Source organism: Schistocerca piceifrons, chromosome X (assembly GCF_021461385.2).
Source record: "Schistocerca piceifrons isolate TAMUIC-IGC-003096 chromosome X, iqSchPice1.1, whole genome shotgun sequence".
Taxonomy (NCBI): domain Eukaryota; kingdom Metazoa; phylum Arthropoda; class Insecta; order Orthoptera; family Acrididae; genus Schistocerca; species Schistocerca piceifrons.
Window position 1 is genome coordinate 212,737,817 of NC_060149.1, and position 12,051 is coordinate 212,749,867.

The 12,051-nt window shown below is 39.4% G+C and overlaps 1 protein-coding gene across 3 annotated transcripts in view; it reads right to left on the reverse strand.

The window, feature by feature from the left end:
- The window catches only part of LOC124721698, a 131,986-nt gene that overhangs the window by 20,769 nt on the left and 99,166 nt on the right, over nt 1-12,051 (reverse strand). For all 3 annotated transcript variants that reach the window (XM_047246782.1, XM_047246784.1, XM_047246783.1), the window contains one exon: nt 3,146-3,648. In XM_047246782.1, coding sequence (XP_047102738.1) covers nt 3,146-3,648 — 503 coding nt within the window. The remainder of the gene's footprint in view (nt 1-3,145; nt 3,649-12,051) is intronic.

Genomic DNA, 12,051 nt, shown 5'->3' on the forward strand with positions numbered 1-12,051 from the left:
GAGGCTTTTTAGGGATGATGCTGTGGTATATGTAGAGGTTGTAACAATGGAAAATTGTACTGAAATGCAGGAGGATCTGCAGCAAATTGACGCATGGTGCAGGGATTGGCAATTGAATCTCAATGTAGACAAGTGTAATGTGCTGCGAATACATAGAAAGAAAGATCCCTTATCATTTAGCTACAATATAGCAGGTCAGTAACTGGAAGCAGTTAATTCCATAAATTATCTGGGAGTATGCATTAGGAAAGATTTAAAATGGAATGATCATATAAAGTTAATCGTTGGTAAAGCAGATGCTAGACTGAGATTCATTGGAAGAATCCTAAGGAAATGCAATCCAAAAACAAAGGAAGTAGGTTACAGTACGCTTGTTCGCCCACTGCTTGAATGCTGCTCAGCAGTGTGGGATCCGTATCAGATAGGGTTGATAGAAGAGATAGAGAAGATCCAACGGAGAGCAGCGCGCTTCGTTACAGGACCATGTAGTAATCGTAAAAGCGTTACGGAGATGATAGATAAACTCCAGTGGAAGACTCTGCAGGAGACACGCTCAGTAACTCGGTACGGGCTTTTGTTGAAGTTTCGAGAACATACCTTCATCGAGGAGTCAAGCAGTATATTGCTCCTATTGCTCCCTCCTATGTATATCTCGTGAAGAGACCATGAGGATAAAATCAGAGAGATTAGAGCCCACACAGAGGCATACCGACAATCCTCCTTTCCACGAACAATACAAGACTGGAATAGAAGGGAGAACCGATAGAGGTACTCACGGTACCCTCCGCCACACACCGTCAGGTGGCTTGCAGAGTATGGATGTAGATGTAGAAGAACTTGCAGACACCAATTTAATATAGGGTGCAACAGGATATAGTGCCTTTAAATCCAAAAATACGAACAGAGAAAATCTGCTCAACAGGCTTCACCTGCATTGGAATAATTTAAATTTATCACCATATATAAAAACTTGCACGAAGTTAGGCCATTCTCAGCCACAGAGTGCTACAACCTATGAAACACAAAACTACACTAAAGGAACAAATGGGGAAAAAGGAGAATGGATAGAAGAAGAAGAAGAAGAAGAAGAAGAAGAAGAAGAATGGTGTTTGAAAATTCCACCAGTGGACTATAAATGACCAAAAACAGACAGGGAAAATTATGCTAGGTTAAAATAGAAGTGGAGAATAAAAATAGTTTCAAAAATGAAAGCACCCAGAACACATTGTGGATTGTCAATGTAACTTCATACACATACACACCGTTGGCAGGTATGTAAATGATTCCTCTCTAGATCTTTTCTGTATTTGACACATAACTGGCAAAGAGCATCAGGGTTGCAATTCTCTGTGACAGCAAAAATGGCCACCAGAGTGCATTAGTGTTGTTCATGTTTAGTCTTGTTACCAGGCCTGGTAGGGGATATCAGGGATGTGAACACAACGTGTGACCACTGAAGGACATGGAGATGCTGTGTACATATGCAAGACTGCTATAACAACACCTGACAGAGTTTGAGAAGGCGTACATTGGGGTCTCCATTTGGCCAACTTGACAAATAAAATTTATCACTAAGTATAAAAACTTGCACAAAATTAAGTCATTCCAAGCCACAGAGCAACGCTCTTCCTTACATCTGACCATCACAAGACAGGATCACCACACTGTGCACCAAGCACACTGTAACCCCTTCACATTTGCGTCTGCCATAAAAAAAAGGGGTAATGGGCTCCTAGCAACTTTTAGTGTCATCCTGTATCATTGGTCAGGGATTATCAGCTAACAGACGAAGAAATTACTGTCCCATGTGTAGGTTGCCATTAACAATGCAGGGAAGCATGTACTGCTGTTGAATGGCAATGCACTGTGTTGCATTAAGTGATGAATCTTGGTTCTGCACCACACCAGATACCATCATTGGCGAGTATGGTAGTGGCTTCAGAGAAGGTCCCATTCTTCCTATATTTTGGAAAGAGCCGGCAGTGTTACCCCTAGTGTCATAGTGGGGGCAGCCTTTGGTGTGACTTCAGGTGTCATGGATGGTAGTGATTGATGGAAATCTGATGGCAAAATGGTACATCACAGACATTTTGCATCCTCGTGGGTTACCTCTTGTGCGACAGCATAGCTGTGCTAATTTTCGACACTACAATGCTTGTCCACATATGGCACATCTCTATGAACTGTCTGCATGATGTTGAGGTTCTCTCAAATCCAGAAAAATCCACAGATCTGTCCCAAATGGAACATCTGTGGGGCCAGTTCAGACATCATCTCAGTCCCAGGTCCAGAACATTGAGGACCAGTTACAACAGTTTTGGGCCAGCTTGCCTTCCCAACTGAACCAGCGCATGCATAGCAGCGAGAGACGGATGCAAGTCATACTTATAAGTGAGCTCAAACTGTTGAGTTCCTCTAAATTTGACTCAACATTGAAATCAGGGAAACAACATCACATACCCTGTCAACCCGATAGGTATCCTTTCATTTTCGTCTCCCCTTCTGCGTACCTCACTTTGTGATGTAATTTTTTTTACGGCAGAATTGGAAGAGGTGATGTTGGCTTGTGCAGGAAAACCCAAATCGGTACGCACCTATGACATGCCAACAAAATGCACAATTCAAAAAAACACAGTGAGAAAACTACTGGCGAGCAGGAACTAAACCCCTATCATAAACATGTGCAAACACTGGGGACAAATAATTTGGACCCTGGAGTTCAGTTCTGTCAATGGATTATTAAGCACCACTAAAACGCATGCACTCAGACTGGCATTCACTGCAATAAAAAATTGATATGAGCACAGGTGGTTGTTGTTGTTGATATTCTTGTAAGATGTAAGTGGTTTATGCCAATAAAGAGCTAAATATTCATTTCAGACCATTATTTCCACATCTCAAAAAGCACCTAGTTTAGGGTCCACCACAGTAAAATTTTGATTCTAATAGTTTCCTTTAGTCCAAAAATGAGCAGGCATAAGGAGGGGCATTTTATAGTGGGGAGGAGAGGGCAACTGTGGCACATTTTTTGTGACATTGGAAGATTTTTTTTTTTTTTTTTTTTTTTTCAGTTATCATATGGTGAAGTATATAAATATAAGTTTCTTAATTACAGCTTTCTAGCTAAAGAAAACACAGTACTTACAGCTTCACTGTAATGTTCCATACTATAATTGTAACTGTCAATAAATTTGGTGAATACTTCAATAGCTTTTGCTCTCAGCGTAATAGTGTTCTGCCTGTTGATCTCTAGGCGTCTCTTGATCTCATCAATCATGTCAGCTTCCATGAAAGCCTTTTGATCTAATGCTCTACGTTCTGCTGTTACTTTCGATATTGCCATCAAAATTCTTCTGGTTTCACCATTTTTTGCTTCAAGCGTATTTTGCAATGCAGTGTAATACTCATACTCTAGTCTCATGAGAGATTCTTTCCTGTCTTTCAAGCTGTGGAGTTTCTTCATTTGTAAAAGCTTTCCCCATGTCAGTGCAAATACCTTTCTTTCTATCTCAGCTTTATCAGAAAGAAAAGTTATATAGTAGTTCCTCGTTTTTCGCAGAGCAGCATAAAATGGAGTTCTGATGTCCTGTCTTTGCATGCCTCTACTTGCTCCTATACCAACATGTCCCTCTTGCTGCAACTGTCCATCTGTGACAAAATAAAAAATAAGCATTTGACTAAGCAAACCAAGGAAAATCAGAAATGAAATTGCAATCAAGCTCTACAGATTCAAATCAATTACTACTTAAATTTTTAGGATAAGGATTATATGCATGGATGATCACTGGTCAAGAAATGGACAAACTGGGAACACAAGACATCATGTCACTTTACTAAAAATTGGGATAACAGACAAGCAGTTAAAGAATGAGCATAAAAATGAAGATAACACTTAAATTTCAGTCCTAAAGCAAACAAATTAATTTTAGTCATTTCTTTTTCTTCCAACAAGGACTGCGTTAGTTAAGTAAATGGTGAAGCAAAATGTCAGCTTCAAGTGAACTGTATGTACATAAATCGTAAATTTATCATATGCAGTGTATTTTAGATACTGTAGATCAATTTCTGGGTATTGTTACAGAAACACTAATTGTAAACTAATACTTAGTCTAGTTTCTTTTTATTTTTTACACTGGGCCTTAATGAAATACCTTTTGAGAGTGAAAATTTCATTGCGCTAACTTTCATTTCAAGCTAAGTTCACAACAGTCAATTGTGTACAAGATAGTAATACAGAATAACCATATTGACATGTTTAGAGAAAGAAGGAATGATATCTATTCGATACCCTGTTGACACTAAGGTCATTAGAGACAGAACACTAGATAAGGATAGATGTGGGGGGGGGGGGAAATCTGCCACCATATCATTGGCAGAAAACTTCTAATGACATCAGTAAAAGAACAATGAACACCCATCTTCCTCTCACTGATGGAACCCATCCGGCATTCACTTGGTGTTAACTACGGAAACAAAAGAAAAGGATGTTTGAATCCCACTCCTGAATGTGAACACAGTGTCTTAACCATTGTGCATTTACAGGCAGGTGATCAGCATTCTATTACTTGCAAAATTTGAATTTGAAATACTGTTATAGTCCTTTCCTATTAGAAAGAAAGAGGGAAAAAAATAGGTTCAAATGGCTATGAGCACTATGGGACTTAACATCTGAGGTCATCATTTTATTCATTTTATTTATTTATCTCTTGTTCCGGTGATCCATGTTGTGACACTATCACAGGATATGGAACGTGTCAATTTTACAAGCTTTTGGCCAGAATTTATGGTAATGCATAAAACAAAACAAAAACAGTAAACAGTAACTTAGGTCCCACTACAAAAAATACATTTTAGAGATAGATAAAAATTACGAACTAATAAGTGTTACAGAGAAATAAATATTGCAAAATATATGTTTACAATAAAAATATTCGGTATTACAAATACAAATTTGGGCATACATTTTCAATTTACAATACAAGAAATGTTAAACACTGTAGTTCAGGAACTCTTCTATTGTATAAAATGATCCTTGCAATAGGAACTGCCTTAAGGTTTTTTTAAACAAGAGATGATCATCTACCAAACACTTAATTCTTGAAGGGAGGGCATTAAAAATCTTACAGCCACAGAAATAGACTCTTTTCTGCACCATACTTAGATTTGGCTGTTCATAGTGGATATCACGTTTCCTTCTAGTATTGTGACTGTGTTATGCACTATTCAGCTTCAAGATGGATTTTTCTTTCCTTATGAAGCACATCAAAGAGAATATATATTGCGCAGTGGATGTAAGTATTTCAAGCTTCTTAAAAAGATTCCTGCATGTGGCTCTAGGATGGACTCCACACATGACCCTTGTTGTTGTGTTGTTGTGGTCTTCAGTCCTGAGACTGGTTTGATGCAGCTCTCCATGCTACTCTATCCTGTGCAAGCTGCTTCATTTCCCAGTACCTACTGCAACCTACATCCTTCTGAATCTGCTTAGTGTATTGATCTCTTGGTCTCCCTCCACGATTTTTACCCTCCACGCTGCCCTCCAATGTTAAATTTGTGATCCCTTGATGCCTCAAAACATGTCCTACCAACCGATCCCTTCTTCTAGTCAAGTTGTGCCACAAACTTCTCTTCTCCCCAATCCTATTCAATATCTCCTCATTAGTTACGTGATCTACCCACCTTATCTTCAGCATTCTTCTGTAGCACCACATTTCGAAAGCTTCTATTCTCTTCTTGTCCAAACTGGTTATCGTCCATGTTTCACTTCAATACATGGCTACGCTCCATACAAATACTTTCAGAAACGACTTCCTGACACTTAAATCTATACTCGATGTTAACAAATTTCTCTTCTTCAGAAACGATTTCCTTGCCATTGCCAGTCTACATTTTATATCCTCTCTACTTCGACCATCATCAGTTATTTTACTCCCTAAATAGCAAAACTCCTTTACTACTTTAAGTGTCTCATTTCCTAATCTAATACCCTCAGCATCACCCGATTTAATTTGACTACATTCCATTATCCTCGTTTTGCTTTTGTTGATGTTCATCTTATCTCCTCCTTTCAAGACACTGTCCATTCCGTTCAACTGCTCTTCCAAGTCCTTTGCTGTCTCTGACAGAATTACAATGTCATCGGCGAACCTCAAAGTTTTTACTTCTTCTCCATGAATTTTAATACCTACTCCGAATTTTTCTTTTGTTTCCTTTACTGCTTGCTCAATATACAGACTTAATAACATCCGGGAGAGGCTACAGCCCTGTCTCACTCCTTTCCCAACCACTGCTTCCCTTTCATGCCCCTCGACTCTTATAACTGCCATCTGGTTTCTGTACAAATTGTAAATAGCCTTTTGCTCCTTGTATTTTACCCCTGCCACCTTCAGAATTTGAAAGAGAGTATTCCAGCTAACGTTGTCAAAAGCTTTCTCTAAGTCTACAAATGCTAGAAACGTAGGTTTGCCTTTTCTTAATCTTTCTTCTAAGATAAGTCGTAAGGTTAGTATTGCCTCACGTGTTCCAACATTTCTACGGAATCCAAACTGATCTCCCCCGAGGTCCGCTTCTACCAGTTTTTCCATTTGTCTGTAAAAAATTCGCGTTAGTATTTTCCAGCTGTGACTTATTAAACTGATAGTTCGGTAATTTTCACATCTGTCAACACCTGCTTTCTCTGGGATTGGAATTATTATATTCTTCTTGAAGTCTGTGGGTATTTCGCCTGTCTCATACATCTTGCTCACCAGATGGTAGAGTTTTGTCATGACTGGCTCTCCCAAGGCCACCAGTAGTTCTAATGGAATGTTGTCTACTCCCGGGGCCTTGTTTCGGCTCAGGTCTTTCAGTGCTCTGTCAAACTCTTCACGCAGTATCTTATCTCCCATTTCATCTTCATCTACATCCTCTTCCATTTCCATAATATTGTCCTCAAGTACATCGCCCTTGTATAAACCCTCTATATACTCCTTCCACCTTTCTGCTTTCCCTTCTTTGCTTAGAACTGGGTTGCCATCTGAGCTCTTGATATTCATACAAGTGGTTCTCTTCTCTCCAAAGGTCTCTGTAATTTTCCTGTAGGCAGTATCTATCTTACCCCTAGTGAGACAAGCCTCTACATCCTTACATTTGTCCTCTAGCCATCCCTGCTTAGCCATTTTGCACTTCCTGTCGATCTCATTTTTGAGACGTTTGTATTCCTTTTTGCCTGCTTCATTTACTTCATTTTTATATTTTCTCCTTTCATCAATTAAATTCAATATTTCTTCTGTTACCCAAGGATTTCTATTAGCCCTCGTCTTTTTACCTACTTGATCCTCTGCTGCCTTCTCTACTTCATCCCTCAGAGCTACCCATTCTTCTTCTACTGCATTTCTTTCCCGCATTCCTGTCAATTGTTCCCTTATGCTCTCCCTGAAACTCTGTACAACCTCTGGTTCTTTCAGTTTATCCAGGTCCCATCTCCTTAAATTCCTGCCTTTTTGCAGTTTCTTCAGTTTCAATCTAAAGTTCATAACCAATGGCCCTTATGGCTCTTTTTTGTACACACAGTACTTTTTTAGCCAGTGGCTGATTTCCCCAAAATATAATTCCAAATGCCTATGTTGCTGAACTTAGTCTTCTGCATAGATCCAGGATGTGGTTTGACCAATTCAGTTTGCTATCAATATGCAAGCCTAGGTATTTTGAGGAATCTACCCTGGTTATTGTCTGCTCACCTATTTTTACTACTATTTCCTCATCTTTGGATGTTGTGTGGAACTGAATGTAGTTTGTTTTACAGTAATTTACAGAAAGACCATTATTGTCAAACCAGTTCACCGTTTCATTTAAAATCTTATTTGCTGTTACCTCAAGTTTATCTACTGAATTATCAATAAGTATTGTAGTGTCATCAGTGAAAATGGAGAAGCTACAATATTCCATACAGAGAGGGAGATCATTTATAAATATAACAAAAAGTAGGGGGCCCAGAACTGAGCCCTGCGGCACTCCACATGTGATGGTACCCCATTCTGAAGGTAATGGGACACCATCTTGACTATCTACTACAACTTTTTGTTTCATGTTTGACAGATATGAGTCAAGCCATTTCCCTGCTGCACCATTTATACCAAGATGTGCAGCTTTTTATAAAAGAATTTGGTGATTTACACAGTCAAATGCTTTTGTTATATCACGAAATATGCCAATCACTTTCAGTTTTTTGTTGGTAGATTCCAAGAGTTTGCCAGTAAATGCAAATATTGCATCTTCTGTTGACAAACCTATCTGAAATCCAAACTGACTTTTGCTGAAGATATTGTGTTCACTGAGATGCTTAACTGTCCTGGCATGCATTAGTTTCTCTACAACCTTCAAAAAGCTTGTCAGCAGTGATATTGGCCCATAGTTAGCAGTATCTGTCTTATCCCCCTTCTTATACAGCGGGTTTACAACTGCATACTTAAGCCTCTCAGGAACTATTCCTTGTTTAAGTGACGCATCAAAAATGTGGCAAAGGACTTTACTTACATGGCTGGAGCAGTATTTTTGTCAATTCCAGCAGAGTGTTTACTTTTCAGAAATTTAATAACTATTTCAATTTCTTGAACAGTGACTGTTTTTATGTTCATGTGTTGTACTGAACCAGGTACTCTAGCTTTCAAAAGATTGATGGCTTGCTTCATGGACCCTTGAAAACCTATTCTTTCTGTTACTGTTAAAAAATTGTTGTTGAATGTGTCTGCAACTGTTTTTGGATCACTAACAAGATTACCCTCACTTCTTATTTGGATATTTTCACTACAAACTGCATTTTTCCCATTTCCTTCTTTACAAATTTCCAGATAGTTTTTACTTTATTGCTCGAGTTGTCAATTTCTGCCTTCAAGCACATGTTCTTTGCTGCCTGAATGGTCTTATTCAGATTTTATAGTGTGTAGTCCTACTGTTATCATTTGAACTCCTGGCTGCAGCATATAGTTCTCTCCTTGTTTTACAAGAGATTTTGATGCCTTTAGTTATCCAAGGCTTGTTTCCAGATTTGAACAGGTTTTTCTCTCACTGATTTTTTAGGAAATACTTCTTCAAAAAGGCTTGTAACTTCATTGATAAATATATTAAATTTTGAATTAACATCAATATACAGGAGACCTGTCCACTAGCTGTAATTGCTGATTAAAGGTTTCAGTGGTGTGTCTGTTTATAATCCTAAATGTTTTCCAAATGAAATTATCTTTTCTTTGTACATTCGTTTGGTTTGGAGTGAGGAATTACCCTTCATGATCAGAGAGACCATTTATAATATTTTTCATGGTTAAATTATTGCAAATATCCTTATCTACAAATACATTACCTATTAAAGTGCTAGAGCTGGCAGTTACTCTAGTTGGAGTGTCCACCACTGGTACTAAATTGTAACAGTACATTAAATGTTCAAATGTCTGTTTTGTTTCTATTTTCTGTTAAAAGGTCCACATTGAAGTCACCCATAACAATGATTGATTTAGTTTTCCTACATAGGTGGGACAGAAGTGATTCAGTTTGTCTTAGAAATTCATTTAGATTTCCAGCAGCTGCCCTGTAAACAGTCCCCTAGAACTTAGAACTACTTAAACCTAACTAACCTAAGGACATCACACACAACCATGCCTGAGGCAGGATTCAAACCTTTCCTTCTAGCGTATCTGTCCAACTGCAATCAGTTTAACCTCAAATGAAACTTTCCAGAAATATAATACTTAGTTAGAGATGGCTCATTGTGCTGCCCCTGTGGCACCACAATTCACATTTATTGTGAAGTGCTCATCCTGCTATCACATTGGCATTGGCTACCATTGTTTTAACCATTTCTTCTGAATGTTGTCTAAGTACTTCAGCTCTACTGGCTAGATCTCTTCGTCAGATGGCTGTTGCTCTAAGGGCTACTGTGTGTTGACTACTCCACATTGTGAGTTGTGATAGCAACTGGATGTGTAAGTATAAATCAGTGTGATGCTGATACCTATTTCATGATGCTGATGGGAGGGTGCGAATTTATTGTTTTTCAGGAAAACATCTCCTTGACACCTTTACTGCTGGATGGAGACAAGCTGGTGGTGGCTACATTATGCTCTGGGGAACTTTAAAGTGAACATCCATAGGCCCAGTGGAGCTCGTGCAAGGCAACATGATGACAAAGGAGTATTGTACACACCTTCCTGATGACCATGTTTCCAAACTGTAGTAGCATTTTTCTAAAAGATAATGCACCATGTCACAAGGCCAGGAGTGTGATAAAGTGGTTTGAGGAACATAGAGGCGATTTCCAACTGATGTGCTGGCCCCCCAAACTGCCAGATCTGAACCCGGTAAAACACATTTGGGATGTCACTGAATGTGCCATCAGACCTCCTTGGCCCCCTCCCTGGAATTTATGGGAATTAAGCAACATGTCAACATGTGTGTGTGTGTGTGTGTGTGTGTGTGTGTGTGTGTGTGTGTGTGTGTGTGTGTGTGTGTGAGGGAGGGGGGGGGGGGGGCAGACGTGGTGCCAACTCCCTCCAGCAATCTGCCAATGCCTAATTGTTTCCACACCATGATGCATTGCCACTGTTATCTGTGCCAAGGGTAGTCATACCAGGTATTAGGTAGGTGGTCATAATGCTCTGGCCGATTAGTGGTAAGTCTTCTTTCTATATTTTTAGCAAGCCATATACTGCAATGGTGCTGCTACATGTGGCTGCAGTTTCTTCACAATTTAATCTTGGAATGAGTTTTAGAGGGGTTAAATAGTTTCTCTCCTTAAGCAGTTTGTTGGATCCCATTTAATTTACTCTAGTCTGAATCGCTGAGTGGTTTGTATACTTCCTTCTTGCAATTTGTGGGCTGTACCAGCGAAATGTTGCCTTAGTCACATTGTAGGCTCAATACATTTTGGACTTCTCACAGCTGTTTCTTCTCATGGCTTTTTTCTGCCCTCAAATTCTCTCTCTTTGGTGACAGGTTTCCAGTGATCACATAGCATTTTCATGTGTACTTTTTATACTGCCTCTGTGGGTATGGTGGAGACATGGTCCACACAGCTAATGTTATCTACGACTAGTACTGACATGGAGTCTGAACGAGTTTGCTGTAACGTTCAAATTTGCTCCACCCACCCCAGAAGTACACAGTTCCTCATGAGGGTGGAACAACAAGGAGCTCTACAATCCTTCACTGTCTGGATGTTCTAGCGAGATGAAATAATGATAGCTAGTGGGACACAGTATGTATCAAAAACTTAAGCATGCCGATTTGTTGTTATATACACTCAGTTGTCATCACAGCTTTCAGTGTGAAGGAGTTTAAAGCACTCTAGTCCAGAGAGCAACAGCCACTTCTGATGAAGAGAGCTTGCAAGAAGAGCTTAAATACTCACAGACAACATCCAAAAAGAAATGGTTATAATAAACAACAAACATAGTACGCTTTCTTCATCTTTATCTACATAGATACTCCACAATCCATCTCACGGCACATGGCACCCCGTACCATACTAGCCATTGTCTTTCCAATTCTACTCGCAAACAGAATGAGGGAAAGATGACCATCTACGTGTCTCTGTATGAGCCCTAATTTCTCATACCTAATATTTGTGGTCCTCATGCGCAGTGTGTGTTTGAGGCAACAGAATCATCCTGTACTCAGCTTCAAATGCCAGTTTTCTATATTTTCTCAATAGTGTTCCTCGAAAGTAATGTTGCCTTCCCTCCAGGGACTCCCATCCGAATTCTTGAGACATCTCAGTAACACTTGTGCATTGTTCGAACCTACCAGTAACAAATCTCACAGCCTGCCTCTGAATTGTTACGATGTCTTCCTCTAACCTGACCTGGTATGGATCGGAAACACTTTAACAGTACTCAAGAATAGGTCGCACCAGCGTCCTAAAGGTGGTCTCTTTTACAGATAAACCACTCTTTCCTAGAACTCTCCCAATAAACTGAAGTTGACTATTAGCTTACCACAATCCTCACATGTTCTTTCCATTTCATGTTGCTTTGCAATGTTACACCCACACTTCCCTGGGACACTCCTGACGATACCCCC